This window comes from Ptiloglossa arizonensis, chromosome 3, assembly GCF_051014685.1.
Source record: "Ptiloglossa arizonensis isolate GNS036 chromosome 3, iyPtiAriz1_principal, whole genome shotgun sequence".
Lineage (NCBI taxonomy): Eukaryota > Metazoa > Arthropoda > Insecta > Hymenoptera > Colletidae > Ptiloglossa > Ptiloglossa arizonensis.
Window position 1 is genome coordinate 4090157 of NC_135050.1, and position 20128 is coordinate 4110284.

General features: G+C 30.0%; 1 protein-coding gene and 1 long non-coding RNA gene across 6 annotated transcripts in view; both read left to right on the forward strand.

Annotated features, from left to right (window-relative positions):
• Nucleotides 1-35: 35 nt before the first annotated feature.
• LOC143144575 (uncharacterized) lies at nt 36-2364 on the forward strand. Of its 2 annotated transcripts, XR_012991452.1 has the most exons (3): nt 36-849; nt 951-1113; nt 1195-2364. It is a non-coding gene; the product is annotated as an uncharacterized LOC143144575 (long non-coding RNA). The 2 variants fall into 2 exon arrangements; XR_012991451.1 differs by having other exon boundaries at nt 39-1113.
• Nucleotides 2365-4005: 1641 nt separating this feature from the next.
• Nucleotides 4006-20128, forward strand: part of LOC143144892 (putative phosphatidate phosphatase) — a 96353-nt gene continuing 80230 nt past the window's right edge. For all 4 annotated transcript variants that reach the window (XM_076307774.1, XM_076307771.1, XM_076307773.1 and 1 more), the window contains exon 1: nt 4006-4299. In XM_076307774.1, coding sequence (XP_076163889.1) covers nt 4236-4299 — 64 coding nt within the window. In that variant the 5' untranslated portion in view covers nt 4006-4235. The remainder of the gene's footprint in view (nt 4300-20128) is intronic.

The following is a 20128-nucleotide window of genomic DNA, read 5'->3' on the forward strand; positions in this document are numbered from 1 at the left end:
GCACCGATGTAACTTTCTTTGATCAAGGTAATTATAATTGTTGATACTTATACATGTATAAATATCGGTAAAGAAGGTTGTTTCACTTTGCTACCCTAGTATGATTATAATTTCGCAATGAGGAAAAAATTCAAGCAAATATGCACAGGTGCAAAGTGAAGATAAAAAAGAAGTATAATAATAAATACTTGTAGTGCAATTTCTCTGTTTGTGATGTACTTATGAGGTCTGATATGACAGTTAGAAAATTTCAACATATACGAAGAAAAAAAACACAAATACATCGTTTGTATGTACAAAAATTATTTTTGGAATCAGACGGAGTTTCGATAGTTGCCAACGGTTTGTAAATATCGATGCACAGTTCTGTTGAAAAGTTAGAAGTTAGTCTCTCGTTTGTTTCTTCTATTGTTAAGTTCGGTTCTTCATCGAGTAAATAAATCTTCCGAGCTTCGTTATCGAAACTTCTCGGATGAGATCGGGTTTACATTCATTGGAAAGATCGAAATCGCTATTTCGAATGATTGAAAAACACCTTTGATACATTCTCTATGTCGAAAATAGGAATTAGTTGTGTTATAACTTTCTTAATGGTGAAAGTATAGAGTTATAGGAATACCATAACCATTTTTGCTTTAAGCTTGTTTTATATTGAATTAATAAGGAAACCCGAGGACCGCACCTAAATACTTCGTTATTAGTATCGAATCATCGATGTTCTTAGATTCCCGGGTTCGCCTTGCGTGTGAATCACAGCGTAAGATTGAATTGGTGAATCAGAAGCATCCGATTTCAAGTAAACATAAAACACAGACGACTTATTATGTTGATAATTAATTCGTCGCGATGGTAGGGAATTGTAATTTAAATACCGATATTTAAATGCGAAACAAGCGGTACAATATTTTGCATTCGAATGAAAAATACATGGATCTTTTGTAAAAAAAAAGAGGCATACAGATACGAATCGGAATGAATGTGGTCTACGTCTAAATGTATGCTGTTAATTCACGTTGTACACTATTCTGTTGGAGATTGGTGGTACACCATGCAAACGTCTAAGAGATCCATTCAGGTATCTACGGTTTGCTTCACAGCGGGACGAAAAGGAAGGTAATGGCGTGTGCGTCCTTCGAACAATATTTACCCTTACTTCCATATTTTTCCGTAATCTTATCTTTTTTCACTTTACAGAATAGCTCGACTATTTCCACGACCTGTTATGCGTATTAGCAACCAGTGTTGCCAGATAAGAATAGCTTGGGGTAATGACCTTATTTCGAGACATTCGTCATTCAGTGCCATCCTACAATTTTTATGCTAACTCAGCTATTTCGAGTGTATACGAAGCTTTCACTGTCGAATTCCTAAATCTACAACGTGTCACAAACATTGAATTTCTTATATAAATTTTATTTTCTGCTATGATCAATTCTATAGTTTTATGGACACGCGTTACACTTGTCACGTTAAATAAAATAATAAACATTTGTTGTAGAAAAAATGTATTTGTTAATTAAATTAGGAACATTGGATAATATAATATCACGTTCAAACGTTTCTGGCGTTTAGACAATGATCAATTATCGTAATTGTTGATTTATATTAGTTAGAATTAGATAACATATGGAAATGTAAATATACTGTGTGTACACTCTAAAATACTTGATTTGAAAACTGACCACAAAAGAAAACTAAACGATGATGATTTCATCTACATTTTGACGATATTGTTGCTCAGAAAGGAAAAGTATTAGGTTTTAAAGTGTGCAGGAAATATTTATGCACAACCCGGTTGGTGGGGCTGTATAAATTTAAAATAATTTATTTAAAAAACTTATATAACTGCGGAAAAAACACAAAGGCCGTTCACAATAATTAAATAACTGTGAGAAACGATGAATTTTAAGAAATGTAATAAGCAATGAAGAAACGTAAATTAAATGCAAACGATTAGAAATGGAAAAAGCAAAGAGAAAATCAACATCGATCAAAGAACACGAGGAATTTCGTTTTCAGGATCCACGCGAGTATATTCATTGGTAGAAGAAATGGAGAAATGTTATTTTCACCGATGAGAAATAGTTTCATTTGGACTAATTTAGGTAAGGTAGATCAAGTTTTTAAGTGGAAAATTAAACAGTTAAAAGTATATGAACATTTAGAGGAGGAAATTCGTGAACATTTTTTATTTTCTAACAAGATAATGTATCGGTGCATATTGCAAAGTACGTTAAAGAGTATTTCTGACAAAAGAGGTGCATATACAAGGGAAAACAAATAAACATTGTTCACAATTTAAAGATCAGTATTTAGTAAATGTGAAATAATCTTTTAGAAAAAAAGGTTAAACGACTATACAAACCTTTTTTAAACAAAACGATTAAAATTATGAATAAAAGACAACAGACAAATGATTAAAAAGATAAGAATAAGTGCATAAAAATTTGTTTTTTGTAAATGCATTAATTCGTAAAAGTTATCAACATTTTCTACTTTTATTAACAATAAAATTACACATTTTAATTAAGATTAAAACATTAAATATATTATACTCTGTAATCGATTATTTAACGTTTCAAATAATCACCGTTCAAAACTACACACATACATATATATGTATGTATTAGGCAATCACGTTATTGGAAAATTCAGGGAATGGACCACATACGAGAGATAAAAGAAATGTATGTTCGGTATAGCATAGCTTTTTATCGAATGCATGAATTATTTTAAGTATTGGATACCTTGTCAAAGGAAAAACTTATTTGAGTAGATAACTCTTTGATTATTTATTTTAAACTATCACTAAAATGTAAGATTATGTTCAATATGATTAAATTATCAATAAAGCTAAGGGTAAGATAAACTGCATAATTGTTTCAAGGTTATCGAATAAATTGTTACATTTAAATATTATGCTTTTGTTTCTCTATAAATATTGAAGTTAAATCGAAACTTCTGAAATTATTGATTTTTCTTCAAAGTAAATAATCTTTGACTTCTATACTTGTAGTTTTTAATTTCTGTAATTTTATTAAAATACTCCCGGTGATCTTCCATCCTCATCGTTTGTATCCTAATGATTTAATTTGAAACAGTTCTTAACAGGTTCCAATTGACAGCAATGTATTCGCGACGTTTATTTGATTGAATAGTTATTCGGAAGAGTTTTTATTCGTTCAACATGAGATATAATTTCGTTCATTATTCAAATTTTAATTGCTATTTAATAAGCAAAGGATAAAAAATTGGTCACTTTATATCGTCAGTCGACCTTTTTATCTCAACCAGTATTTTTACCACATATATGGACAAAAATTATCCGAAATACTGAATAGAAAATAATGTATTAAATAATTCAGTGTTATTCTAATTACATTATAATTTTATGTTAAAAATAATGTAGAAAAATATAGTTTCATATTACATTAAAGCCACAAGAATTTCTTCCATTCTATGAATTGTATTAAGTTCTTAAACTCATACTTACAGTTCTGAAACACGCTGCACAATCTCATTTACGGTGGAAAAGTAAAGTTTGCAGGTGTACGAGTATATCTTCTGAAAAATGTGTAACCGTAAGATTTCGCTAAATCCCCATAATTCTTCCCCCGTTTCAAATTTTGTCTGCATTCTTTCAAAGAAGGGATATATTCATATGTATGTGCATACAAATTAGCCCAGTTTCTGGAATCAGCTTGCGCTTGTTTGATAAATATTAGTGCAAAACAATGTCCATTAGTATCGGTAACGTTTACAAACATAACAACATTTCGTTTCAGCGAATAGAAATTGTCTGTTAGAATGAGTACTGTATATAGCAATTGAAAACATGAAATTCATTTATGCCTTATGGAGAATAGACATTTCATCTTTATTTCATATTAGAATGAGCACCCATTATTAAAGTACGAAGCAGGCCGAGTGGGCACGTGCGTAGTATACGCAGCGAAAGAACCAGACGAGGCGCAGCCGCAGTCGCAGTCTTCGTTCGGATCTCGATCGGGTCGGTCGTTTGTTCCGTTTGTAGGTAGATTCGCGAGGAGTGGGCAAGCGTCTTTCAGTCCATTCCGAACCGTAGGTCGAGATGGTATTTTTCTTAGTTTTTTTACTAAACAACAACGCGTAAGCATTCTCGGTGTGCGTGGTCCCTGACTTAGAATCGTGCGTGAACCGTTCGTCGATCATTCCCTTTTTAAGAAAGCTTCAGACTTGCTGCGATCAAAATCATCATGGATCGATCGTCGAAGCTAATTGTACGAAAGATCATCATAGACTTCGCGTGTCTGTTCATCGGTAAGTGATCGTTCTCAGACCTACGTACGTGTTACACATAGATGCGCAACTGGCTAATATTTCCGCGATTCGCAACGGGCGACGAACGACTGCTCGAGAGATTCCTTTGTATCCGCGGTAGAAGGGTACGATGAACGATGATTACGTTATATCGGGCGGCTGTCAGATTGACAGTCGAGGCGCCGCACGCGGCTCGTTTGATGTTTAAGTGAACTAACCTTTAAATTGGCAGGTGCTTCGTACATTCGGCACGAGATTAGGTTTCGTCTCTGTAGTGTCATTACGCGCGTAAAGTTTTATCTTCTGTAATTAGTTCGATCAGACAATTTGTTCAACAGTACGAGAAAGTGTTATTATTTTAGTAAAAAGTCTCAGTGCACCAAGCCAATATTTGTAAACGTGTTTCGAAAGATACCTCTCCGAATCATGAATTATGAATCGAGTTATTAATCGTATTTTTTAGTACGAATTATGTTGTCTATTAACGTATATTTTTTGTTGTTGTCAGATAGAGACGAATCGTAATTACGCAAAGTACGTCGAATAAAGTTTTTATTTTTTAACGTCTGTCAAGAAGATTATATCTTAAATTTTATAATTATATCCTATTACATTGTTTTCGCGTATACATTTGTAACTCAAATTCTTCGAGCGATTTACTTCTTTTTAGTAAATAAATGTACCAATTTTTAGATATTCGATGGTGTCTCGATTGAACAAATTTGTTTTAAAATTTGTTGATAAACAAGTAAAGATAGTAACACCCTTTAGCTCGATCGATTTAATCTGAGAAGTGGTGACACGGTTTCGTTAACAGACTATCTAGTTCGCTGCAGTCGTTTAATGGTTTCTACTTCATCGAACTCTAATGTTAAAGGCGAAACAAGCAAATGTTTTTTCATAACATTAAACGATGATTTACAATAAAAATCAATTTATTCGCGTATTTCGTATGTATTTGATTTGTCTTATATGTATAAATGTAAACCACTGATATACATAGATAAATACATGTCAATACAATTTCAACATTTCTATACATACAATTTCCTATTAATTATGTTACTAAATTGTTAATGTTTGATACTTATTAAAGTAACGAAAGATTGATACTTGAACAAAAAAAAAATATTAAAAAATGCAAATCTATATCTAAAGAAACAAATCTTACCGTATTTAATATTTACTTTAATGCAGATTGTCAATATTTTCTTGCATTACCACTTTACATGTTACATTGAAAATAATCAAAAGATTATAACAATTATGTTATTGACATATGATCATTTATCGCAGTTACCAAATAATTACATGATTGTTTAATACATAATAATATATAATTAAATAAAGTAACGTTTTGTAAAATAATTATACGCCTATCAATGTTTATCTAAATACTTGGACGAATATGATAAAATTCTTTCTATAATATCAAGGTGTTTAATCCTATGGGTCTTAGGATTCGAATGTTTACGAAACATGTGCGGAAAACCCATAAGCACTCTCGTTGAGCATGTTAGTTGAACGTTCATAGGCGTTCACCGCACAAGATACAATGATCGACCGAATACATACAGTCTGCGAAAAAATGCTAGCACATTTTAAAATTCTTACATATTCTTTATTTTATTATTCAATAAATTTAATATATTTATAACTATTGATCACCCTAGATATAATAAATAAAATTACAAATATTCTTTGTATATACAACATAACATGTTTTATAACAAAATTAGATGAAATTGGTGGACCAAAATGGTAGCCTATTTCTATGAATTAGTACATTCAAACTAAAAATGAATATATATATATTAATATATTCGAACAAAAAACGAATATCTGTACACTTATTGTTATTTTTGTTATAATTTGTTTGGTTACCTTTATTTTCTATAATTTTGAAGATTGTTCCATGTTTGTTGAACATTAATCGTCAAATATGAACATTTTTTAGGTTTTTTCGCTTGGTATATATAGTTCTTGTAAGTTCATTTTAACAGTTTTCTACGACGTTCAAATTCGGGGACAACGATATCCACTGTTAGAATGTTATATGTTCTTGTTATAGATAATGTTTAATGTACTTTGTTGTATGTATTGATGCACTATCTTTCTGGTAATTGTGAATGAATTGAATTTTATTTTATAAGTAAAACTTAAATCTAAAAATGTATATATTCATATTACTTTACGAAATTAATCGAGTGAGAACTGATTATAATTTTTTCATAATCTGTAGCTTAAATCCTTGTTCGATGATATATATGTATATGAACATTAGTTGGGGGATTTTGCCACTTAAAAATATAAATTATTCCATTGCAGTAATTACAGAAAAGATAGATTCAGCGATATTAGTATTGAATAATTTATATGTGTACTTTCTTACATATTATCTCTGTAATTTATCCATTTTAATGAAATATTTTTTTGTATTTTGTTTATTGCCTACCTATTTCTAGCCCGCATAGAAAATAGAAAGTTTCTGAATTTTTTAATTTTTTTATTTATCCACCGTAAATCTCCCTTCCCTTTTCTACCACTCATAACAATGTAATTCTTTTAAATAATTTTTTACACTTGTTCACATATTACCAGTACATTTATAAAGTTTCAAAATTTTAGTCTTTTTTTTAATAGTTTCCTCACTGTAACAGATAAAAGATTTCGATTCATACCATGATGAAAATACTATTGTCGATAACTTAATGTCTTTTCTTTTATGCGTAAATTATGAAAGAGTAACTTAGATCCTCTGGTTAATTTAAATTAGACTGTTACTCATCGATGAAGATAAAGTTTTTCCACTTTTTCTACTAATGAATATGCTCGTGTGCATTCTGGAAACAAAATTCTTTGTGTTCTTTAATTAATATTGGTTTTCTCTTTACTTTTTTCTTTCTAATTGTTTGTAATATTTTAACAAACATACATTTTTAATGTTAGTTTTCACATCACTTTCTTCCATAATTTGTGTTGCTAAATTGCTTATTGTCTTTTTTAAAATTTTCTTTCCTTATAAATAATAATAACATCGCCTAACTGTAGATGAAATCATCGTCGTTTAAACTATTTTAGAAATACAGTGTATAGACAATATATTTACTTTTTTATATATTATTTAACTGTAACTAATATAAATCTAACACCTGCAGTAACGATAGTCGATTATATATAAGAAACGTTTCAATGTGCTATAATTTAATCCTACCAATTTTATCTATCTTTTTCTAAATTAGTTAATACATAATTACATTTTATTTTACAAAGAATGTTTACCATTCTATTTCATATAACGTGTGTGATGTATGTTTATGAAACCATTGAACTTATCGTATTAGAAACTAAAGATTGTGTAAGAATTTCAAGATATGCACCCTTTTTTGCGGGATTGTATAAACGTTTGCAACACTTGAATGATTAAACGAACGTAACAACTTTTTTGTCTCACACATGATTTATAGAAAGTGAAAATTGCCATAAGATTCTTAAAATGTGTAATTATTCGAAAGCGTGTCACGTTTCTACTTCGTTGGAAACCTAATGTACCGTTCAGAGTTGAGAAACTGTACGAAAAAGTATGTAAATTGTTTCGATTGGTTGCTGTTCATATATATATATATATATATATTTTTTTTTAAATTTATTATTAGAAAGCGACCACTTGTTGTTGCATTTGAATTAACGATAAGTACTTCTTTACCTCGGCGTCCTTACTCTGTTCACGGTGCCTGTACATTTGTACATTTTCATTTCGCAAGAATAATTTTATGGCGCAGCGAAATACGTGGCTGTTTATTATCCAGATTAACACGTTAATTACCATGGTGGTCATGCATGATCGGTGTTAGACTTTTCAATAGCGTCCTGTGGTGGTCATTGGTGATCGGCGCTATCAAAGTTATTTAAAACGTTTGTAACAAATAAACGAGTTTTCAAAATCACGCGAATAGTTAGATGAAAATGTAACGTAAAAAGTGACAAAATACTATACAATAATTAATCATTTTTATTTGTAACAATATATATTTTATATAATTTAAATGTTACGATGTATTTTATTAAAACACTGAACAAAAACGTGTCTAATTATTGCAGTCCTTACAGAATGTTGTCACTTTCTTAGTGCAATTTTTAGTACTTTCCCTGCTGAACATTTTCATATATCTTTGATAGCAACTGTTACAAAATTGTTGCACATTGCACGCCTGCAATATCAACTGGATGCAGTAGTACACGATGGGTGGTCATGGGGACCTCTTGTAAGATAAACACACTACTCGTTACGATATAGACAAATTTGGTTATTTCATACATATTTTATCATCATAAACTTTTGATAATGTAAATATTAACGTAGCATGTACCGTGAGACATATAAAATTCATCGAGCAGCCAATAAGTTAACCTTTTCATAGCTGAATTAATCAGTGATAAAAAGAAGTTTGTGCAAAATTATTTTTACAATTTATTTTTTAATAATTGTACTTAGAATGTAAAAATTATACGAAGAAGTGAACAGAGAAACTCATGGAATTGTTCACAAAAGCTAACAAGTGCCTTTTTTATTTTTAGTATTTGGAATAGTTTTATTGTAATACTTTAGAAAATGCAAAAGATCGATAGTTGTGCAACATTAAATTGTATATTAATTGTAATGAGAAATATTTTAGAAAACTTAAATTGGGTAGATTTGTTTACAAATAAAAAAATAAAAATGAAAAGCATCACAGATATGCGATACATATAATTTTCTATAAAAATTATCCCTGCTGTAATATCTGCATGACAAATCTTGTGCTGTAACGTACATCTCCAACTTATTTTTGTTTTGCAGTTACTTGATTTTAAGAAATACGTTATCGTAAAGAAAGTAACCATGTGTATTAAAACAAAGTCATGAGCAAGTAAAAAACTACGCTTGAAATTCAAAATTGGTTTAAGTTTAGAGTATACAAAACTATTTGTTAAAACTCACGTAACAAGTTGCAAAATAAAAAAGTTTTGTACAGTTCCAACGATATTTATTAAACGAACAGCATTTACATATATACATATTTAAAATAATATGCTTGCCATAGTTTGCTCGAACTGTAAAACCATATTTTCATCTCAGATGATTTTTTCCGAATTCTCTGTTGATTCTACCTATATATGTATATTTATCTCCATTTTGGTATTATTTGAACAAAAATTAAAATAATCTATACAACATGGAATAGATTTTATCCAATAAAAAAAAAGGTATTAAAGAACAAGTCGAACGAAATACATTAAAAAGTAGGTAAAATTTGTAATTGAAAATAATAATCGTACTGTCCTTCGGTCGATAAAGAAATCACGAGTAAAAGTGAAAAGATAAAGAGAACCGTTCGCAAAAGAGAAACGCGTTCACGGGGACTCAGAGTCTGTGAACATAGATGGAAACCGATAACGTAAAATTGAGCATTATTCGTGCAGAAAAGTAGGTCGAGGACATTTCTGCGTTGAAAGTCACTCACAGGTAGGTATCTATTTATCGTCCATGCTTTGTTTATGTTCAAGTTCAACATATACGGATGTGGAATCACGTAACGTCGTTGATAACATTAATATTATCAACAAATTCTTTTTATGCACTTTTATGCATATTGAATTGTATACTTTAACGGTGGTTCAATGATAAAAAGGGATGCCTAATTTGTGACAATAATTTTTAATTTTCAATCTATAAGGAAAAATACGTTTTAGGACCTTCTGATCATATTTTAACGGTTAAAAGAGAAATTTTGTTAAACGTCCATGTGCACATATCTACGTGTGTACCATTGCTTAAAAAAACATTCGCATTTATTATAAATTTGATACTAATACTAGTGTTAATTTGATGCGCAAATCACGATTTTGCTGTTTTTACTGTTTAGCAGGAAAAAGTGGGGCTTGAGGTTAGGCTAAAGCTGTCTCTCGCCATTTCATATCGTATTTCAATCATTAGCAAGTCAGACATCGTTGCCACTTTTTAAAATCTCCGATACACGATTGTGTCAGGTTACAGATGAGTTATTGAAACAAAAAATATGATGTTTTTGTATTGATTATTTTCTAATTATAAGATTGTTTAAATTGGAATATTGAGAAGACAGGATTATATTTCAATGATTTTGAATTAGACAAGCGGTACACATCTCATTGGCGTAGAACTGAAGGGGTCAACCACGCAAAATCGGACATTATATAATCTTACGCATGTTACTGAAACTTAGATATGTTGTACTCCTTAACGATATTTAAAGTTATAATTTTATAAATTTATTTAATTGGACCTAAAAATGATGTTTTTCTTTTGTTTTAAATTAAGTTATTTTTTCAGTATTGAATTAAACAAAATTTTATATAGAAAGTCCTATCTGGAAGAATTTATCAAAATTCTGAAAACTTTTATTACGTTGTTTTAAAACATCAGAATAGCATCAAATTTTTGTATATTTTTTTTATGCACACTATATTTTGTTCAATATGTGTGGAGGGGCTGCTCAACATTGATCCGACTTTAATTGCAATTTTCTACTAAGCGGTACAAGTAATAAAATTGCTATTTGTGCTACAAATTAATAAAGTTATTGCACAAAATTTGCAATAAGTGCAAATATTTTTTGTAACGGTGGTGTTGACGGCGAAGAGAGAGAGGTGTGTGTATTTGTCCGTATCTGTTAATAGGATCATATCTAGTTAGTTAATTGAATTTCAATGAAACTTTTCATTTAAATTGTATATTCTAAACTTAAGACTTGGTTCAATTTTTAGTAAAATCGATTTGTGTAAAATAATTATAAAATATTTTTAAAATTAAAATGAAATGTCACAAATAAATTTTAAAGGGAATTCAATTTTACATAAAAAGGTTACATAAACTACATTTTTTTCTGAAAGAAGTAAAAGCGGCAGCCAATAAAACGATTAAAAGCAAAAAACTTTTTAAAATACATAATTTGTTATTTCAATCCTAACTTTCTGCACTTTTATATTTGGACTAATTTAATTTTTTAAATTGTCAAACCGTAAATATTTAAATTAATATATTTATGAAAATATTGTTTCGTTCAAATTATTGTTGCTTCGATTCAAATTGTATCAAATTGACGTGTTGGGAAATATTGCGACGTATTCATCCTTTGTTAATTTTTTATTGTTCTTTAATGACTTTCTTGAAATAAACACATTGATGTCTATTATTTTTATGAAAAAATTCATGTATTTCAAAAGATTCTGCTTAGTGGCCTTTCAATCATTTGTTCACAATGTGCTAAATTTAGCAGAACTCAGCTGCCAAGCGGGACAACGCAGTAATTTGAATCCGACTTTAACAAATTTGAAATAATTCAACGTGCTTGTGTACCAAAAATCAAATTTTTTTCTAAAAAAAAAAAAAAAAAAAAATGTGAATTATTATGAGCGAAAGGCTTAAAGAATGCGTAATGAAAACATCCGAAGCTGAGAAGAAAAGCGAATTCTCCGCGCTGAAATTACACCATAAATCTTAACTGCGGTTTCGCAGAAGGACGTGACAAGGGATGGGCAAATATTTAGAAGCACAAGGCACACATTTGAACGTTTTTTCCAATAAAAACAAGTACATATACATATAAACCTGTCATCACAGTTAAAACACCGTTTGATGCGTTAAAAATGTAATTATTAAGGTTAAGTATATCCCAAGGTCTCGCGCAAAGTACATATTTTCATACATTTTGACATTTAGTATAGAATTTCGCAAAAATAAACATAAATTATTTAATTATAAAAGCTCATGTTACTTGAGACAAAATTATTTATACGATATAAATAATGCATCTTCTTTTGCCATTGAACTAAATATCATTTACGTGGCTCATTTTGTCTATTTTCAATAATTGTTTATTTACTTTGTTTATTATTACAACTAATTAATCTTCGTTCTACCGCTTTCAATATTTCTTATTTCAATCGAAAACATGTATAGAATCGATCAAACTCGAGTTCTGCGTACTTCGTTACGAATATTTTATCTTTTGATTAACTCAAAGGAAATTCAGCTGAGACAATCACGATTAAATGTTATCAAACTTGCGTAAAGTTCGATAGTTAAACAGTGTAGTAGATAATAACGAGGAGCGCTGATTAAGTAGAATTATTACATACAATATTATTATATTGTACATACATAGACATCAGCAATCGAGACGTGAAAACGTGTGTAGCATTGTTCTAAATTTTCAGCTATCGAGCATGCGAAACTAGATCGCTTGTTCTATCTCACTTACTCTTAACGTGTTTCATTCACTTTCTTCGCTCAATCGAGTGGTAGACGCGAGACTGGGTCTCAACTAGAGATCAAAATCTCCCAACTTTCCCGCTTTCAACTAAACGAGTGATCTTGAATTTGTTATTTGAAAGCAGGACTCTGTCGTTTGATAAAACTTATTGAACAACCTTTACTATAAATGAAAATTATATTTACAAATATGAATAGTTTGTATTATATTTTACCCTGATAATTATTATATATAATATACATTTATTTTAATGTATATATTTTTATACTACAATTCGGTTCTCCAGGGTGAAAAAAACCCTTAAAGGTAGACAGCGTTTCGTTGTGTATTTTTAAAATTACCATTTCTCTTTCTTGGGGTGTTCAAAGTTCACTTTGAAGAATATTCTTCTCTTCGTCATTTGTTAATGTTTATATGGATCTTTAAATTGTAACGTAGAGTTAGCTTCAATAAGAACATCTTCGTACTTCTAGTAATTATATATATCTTGTAACGAATATATTAATAATATTAGTTAGGTTTACTTGCACCATTTTTCTAGTAGGTTTTTACTCTCTACGATGAACTATGCAACGACACTCCCGCAACGGAATAATTATCAACCGTGGGTAAGAACAGTTATATACGGTACAAAATTCCGTAACATTAGTGTATTTGTGTATAGGTATATATTGTCCGCTATATAAAAGCAAGGAATGGCATGAACAAAAATGCCACTGATAAGATGATTTGTGTACACTCGATTGTCATGTGACATTTTTCTTTGTTCGATAAAAATTGCACCTACAACTTGGTAAGAAATAATGACTCTGATAACGATGCAAATACCGCATTATCCGATAAATTTAACAGGTTCTTATAACAAGGTTACGTACATATTTTCTATTCGACGCAATAGAAAGTTCAAAAATGTTTTAAAATAACGATGGTGAGGTTTTTTTCTTCTTTAATTTAAACGAAAATTTTGTTATCAATTTGATTGTATAGTTTTAGAAAGCATCAAAATCCGTTACAAAATTTGTATTCTAACCATTTTTATTATACCCACTACAGTTTCAAAGTTACATAGAAGTAGATACGGAAACACTTGTCTACCTTTGAGAGCTATTTTCATACTGAAAACCCGCATTGTAACCGATAAAATGAATTGCTCGATACTTCTTTTTAGGTTCCAAGTAATCTTGCAAAGTATAAAAAAAATCGGAATTTTCGGGTTATCGAAGTTCCCTCGAAAGATTTGTACGCTTAGCACGCGCCCGCGCCCGCGTGGTGTGCGGAAATGCCGTAGTTGCATTCATTAGGCATGTAGAATATCTATTCTTCGAACTGTCGTTGGCGTGCACCGCATCCAGTGCTCCGATCGACTGAGCATTAATCAGACCTACGTATTTTTAATGTAACATTATCTGAAGTTCATGGCTGTTTCGTTTTTTAAATACAATTACGTTACCTTAGTTCGTGAAATAACTTTAAAAATAATATTTCTGTACTTCAAATAATAAACTATTCTTAGAAATAATCAACGTGCTCCGAAACCATTCAATAGATGAAAATACAAATCTCTCTGCATCGTTAAAACGATAATATAATAATTCAATGAAAAGAAAGAAATTAGTGTAATAAATACACTTTGTTGATATTTTGTATATTCATCACTTATCGTACGTATAAATACGTACGATGGACGATGGGCAAGATGAACAATACCATTTATAAGTTCAAATACACGATGCAATAATGATGTATATGTATATACATATTTTCATACTGCACTTTTGCATATTATATGATTAAAAATAAGACGAAATTGTTACGTGCTTCGTTAAAACATTATTAATTTTTTATTTACAAATGACGAATAAATATTTGAATAGATAAATAAACATTCGATATTTCAAATAACTATGTTGTATTTTCATTTCGAATAAAATTTGTCCAGGTGTTTATGGGCGTTATTCCATTAACACGGAATCAATATTTTCAAACTCTATGATCAAAACATAGCATAAAACGTGATTAGCAGTTTAATTTTAATAAATATAAAATAATAGGCATAGAAACGAATTTTCGAAAAAGATTTTCTTAAATAATTTCGTATAATCCAAGATTTGCACAAATGACGATGCTTGATCTTAGTATGTTAGATTCCATCCTCCAAAGTTTATGCAATACTTAAAACTATTATATTATATACATAAATATATTGCGATAAGGACTGAAATGTAGCCGAAATATAAATGAAATGAAAGAATTGGAATAATATTCGATGAATTTGAACTGTTGAAATATAATTTTGTGAGTTACTTTCATTGTAAAAACAGGCCAACAATCGACTTCATTGATTTATAATAATTGATGATAAATATAGAAAATGGATGTAAAAGTTCAAACCGTTAAACGTATGACAAATTTTCCCGTAAAAGGCATGGAGGGGGGGGGGGGTATATTTTGTTGTATTAATAGATTGTGCCCCTTAGCATATTCTTCTTACCATTGGTTGAACATTATTCGAACATTTTTAAGGTAACTGATGTCACTGCTGAGCGGGTCCTTTAACGATTCTGTCTAATAACTAGTCCCTTTCAAACTTCGTTAAGCGGCACAAACAGGTCCGACTCTTCGAAGGGTATTAGAGGCAATTTCGTCGGAACCTGTGACACTATACATCTCACTCCGTAACAAACGGTATATCGAACCCATTCCGGAGGTGACGAGTGCAGATTAGCTGTTCAAAGCGGCTTCGGTTCAACGAGTGAATGGAAGTCCGTTACGAGTGTTAGCGATCTTAATACATATAATTCTGTCACTTCGTGCTTGTTTGCGCTATGAATTTCTCACGAATTTTCATACAGATGCTGTGGCGTTCCGTTGCTAAATTCCACTAATTTCCTTTCGATGTACAGGATGTCTCTAAAAGCATTTATTTTTATTACTTTAATTTGTTCAATTCGTAGTTTAACAAAATTGTACTAATTGCTTTTCCAAGCAATACTGTAAGCAACGCGGCTTACAGTATTAATACAATAAATTAAGTTTCTCTAATTTCCTTTAGATGCACAGGATGCCCCTAAAAGCATTTATTTTTATAACTTTAATTTTTTCAATTCGTAGTTTAATAAAATTGTACTAGTTGCTTTTCCAAGCAATACTATAAGCAACACAGCATCGCCTCGTGAATAGTAAAACAAGATCGCAAAGCCTTTCAATATTTTTCATTTCTCGATGACAATCTATTGAGTACGTGTACTCAGATTTGCTCAAAACCGATGAGTGGTCATCTGATTTTGTTGCAATTGATACTATACGAAGGCAATTCCTTTCGAAAAAACTAAGGGTAATTTTTATTATTTAACACACGTGGAAAACAGTGAGGCTCAATTATATTGGTAATCTTATCATTATCTATTAGACTACTTAAGTACGATCGTCTACGTCATGCTATCATGTTGAAGTGGGTTCATATTATGTTCACACGAAATGTATTCACGTGATATGTAACTATAACAAATTTTAATTCGAAAAAGAAAAATTTACGGATCTGACGTTTTTCATCAGTAGGTACATTAGGTATAATAAATCTCTAAATTATGATTCTTTGTTTTTGGAGTAAAGTACGTATCTCGAATCACAGTAAAGTATGATTTTAATAGTGCATTGAAGTTATTCGCAAGAAAAAGGTATTTCTTTCGACATTAATTTGGCAACTATAACATTTAGTGAACGATCAATGTGACCTATTTCCAACTGAAAATCATTGGAAATCACTACTCTCGATTACGCATTGGTCGGTATAAAACACATATGTTTATAATAAACATACAAAGATTCTGTATTTATTAATCCTAAATTAGTTTACCAAAAAAAAATTGTAACGTGTTTGGTCTGATGAAGTTTCGGGATTCAAAAAGTGTATGATAAAATATGGTATCTTCCTATTGACAATTACATCTGTGTATATTTATCTGGGTTATCAATTCTTTTTTATAAGGATGAAGTAGATGAAACGAACTTTTGGTTGTCAAAGCAAAAATACAGCAATTTACTGGATATAGGGCAGAGTTGCATAAAGTAAAGTAGGGATGTAGTGGTCCAACAAACGTGACATATATGCTTTATTTTTATATTCAAGCATATTTTGTAGAATATTTGTAAATGTCATGACAATATCGTATTATTTATTATAACTGTAAACATGAAACAATATTTTATAATAAACTTTCAATTTAACAATTGAACTCACACACACACTGAAATTCATTTTAATGATATATTATATAATACATATAATTACATATTATATAATATATATATATATATATGTAATGTATTGTGTTATATATATTATAAAAAAATACGATAAAAATATGAAATCAGTGTATTGGAGATTTAGTAACTTTAAATATATTTTTACTTTCCGATATAAACAATACATGTACAAGTTGTGTCAGAATATTGGCAATACATTAACATTGGCATAATGTTATTGTTAATAGATGTCATCATATCCCACCAGACTACTTTAGGCTTAATGGACTATGTAATCCAAAAATGAAACATTTTATGGAATAATAACCAGAACATTGTATTAAAAATCAAAAAGTTTTTAATTGGGCACTATATGACCCCGTAGATGTTATTGCCATGCATAAATGTCGAATCGAGATCGAAAGCTGAGTATATTCGCGTGCAAGTGAATAGAAAATATTGGGAATAGCATGTCTGTGAACCATGAAATATTGCAGCGAGAAGGACATGAACGCGATGGGAAGCAACGCGACACCATGTACTATAAGTACACCCATGTAAACCCCATAGCCTCGGAACCGTTACAACGCGCATAAGAATGCTTCGTTTGAAAGGTCGCTCGTTTAGACCTCGACCAATGGAAACAACATTCTTCTTCTTCCGAGCAAGTTTCACATAACAAATCAATTGTTACAAAGATTTTTCCTAAATATCGGACCATTTTATTAAAGTGGTATTTAGTTTTCTTTAATACTAGAACTACCAACAGATTTCAGAATATTAAGGTATATTTCATACGTGTCTAAAAAAAAAACCAATCGATGAGGAGAAAAAGAAATTTATAAAATTGTTCACATGTGTAGAATAGAAAAAGCCATAACGTCTTCAGAAAACATGCTATGGAATTTAAAGTAAATTTCATTATAAAAGCAGTTGGAACCAGCCATTTTGACTGGTTGGTAAATTTACTGTTTAATCAATGTTACATTAATTCAATGGTCATCATCTTACACATCAACTTTAATAAAGAGCGTGCAAAACAGTTTATGAAAATAGTAAGAATCTGTCTCATTATTCTGCAGGATAGTGGTTTCAAATGTTACGCGGTAAATACTAAACAATGGTCCATAGATCATGGATTTGTCATTCTCGATTGATCTCCGTAATCCCGTCTTAAATTTGATCGATCGTCTATGGGAGTTGCTTAATCCATTCATTTTCATTGTGCTCATGTGGCTACGTATTTAGAATTATGAAATGAAATATTACTGTCACTTGTACTTTCAGGTGTACAGGATGTTCTAAAAGATGTAGACATAACTTCAGACACAAATTTAGCATATCAAAATAAAAAAAAATTCATACGATCATACGTAAGTTCTTGATTTTATCGTGTGCGCACGCGCGTTTATGTGTGTGTGTATACATGCTGTCCAACTTAGACAAAGACGATCGTTTTTGTCAATGCGATAAACTAAATTTTGTCTTACATTACATAACGTAGAGATTACGTGTGATTTGGCGAAAATTCATGCTTCTTCTACAAAAACTGATATGTACTGCCAACTAACAAACAACCACTAAACTATGTTTATAACATACCTGACATTGCCACACTTGCAATCTCCCATATACTAGTCTGAAAAAAGTAACAAATAACTATTGTATGAGATGCGTTTTTTACAAGATTAACAAATTAAATTGTGTTATTTACATATATGTATTTACATACGTACGCACATATGTCATAATGTTCCTGCACTCCCTGAGTGCTGCCAAAATGGCTAGCAATCAATTTGTGGCGAGCACGTAAGTTCATTTATAATGTGTACGAATTGTTCTTTATTGTAAATAAATGAACAGTTTTAATTGACAACTTTATGTTCTATATAAATTACTTGTAAATTATTCCCATATATACTTCTGTTTATAATTTACTTAATTACAGCTGCTTATAATTTACCTAATTACAGCTTTCTTTATATGGATACCAGAATGTCTGTACCAGTTTTCGAACAAGCGTTTAAATATACATATTTGAAGCCCTCATATTTAAAAGTTTCTTTATAAATTTATATTCTGAAAAAATACATCACGTAGAATCGTCCAAGGAATGGTTACATAATGGTTAAATAACACGTAAATTATATATACATACATACATACATAGTATAATAAAAAATCTAGGGCTGAAAATTATGGTTATGATAATCACTATGTTTTTTATTTTGTGTGTGTGTGTGTGTGTGTGTGTGCGCGCGCGCGCGCGTGTGTGTGTGTCTAATTAATTATTTGAATACAAAGTATATACACAAGTTTTAAATTTGAATAAAATGAAGTAAACGTATTTTTCTTTTACTATATACCAGTTTTTTAATATTATATAATTTTAATCTATCAAGATGTCACAATTATGTTATTATTAAAATTGGAATAAAAGAAAAATATGTTTATGTCGTTTTATATATATTTCTTATCCAAATATAAAAACCATTTTACACTAACATAATGTTAGTAAATCATACAGTGAGATTGTAGAGATAACAATTAAAAGTTATCTTTTTGTTATAAAATGGTTTATAAATTATTTGTTAAGAATCTCCAAAATGGTTGTATTTACAAATTATCATTTAGAGAACACAAGAAAGTCATAAACATGCCAAAAACAAGCTCAAAGTTAAATTCATAGGAAATTGCAGTTATGGTAAAAAAATGTATGTTATAAAATAATCAGTTGAAGAATTACATAAAGAATGTTTGTATGACTGCTCTTGTGTTTGAAGAACTGATTGATCAACAAATATATTTGAGTCTATTAAACATTAATTTAAAAATGTCTAGAGAAACTAAATATTTCAATAGATTTTTCTTTTAAACAGGGTAATGACCTTAAACATACAGCATATATTATTTGTTAATGGATTTCATAATATAATATTGTCCACACATTGGAAACCCCACTACAAAAGCTTGGATACAAATTTGATAAAGTATATATGGAATAATTTGGAAAAACGAATTAGAAAGTATAGAGTATCGAGCAAATCTGAAACGAAGTATATATTCTTACAAAAATGGACAAGTATCACACTTCAATTAACTTAATGTTTATTACAAGAAGTTTCTATAATCTTTGGATTTCTCGAATCCTAACTCATTAATTGCAGACCCTATAAATACATCAATGTTACATCTTAGGATGAAGTTTATGAATTTATTAACTTTAATTTGTAGTAGGTAACTTACGTGTATATCACCCAGCTAGGGAAGTAGCTCTTAATAACAAAATA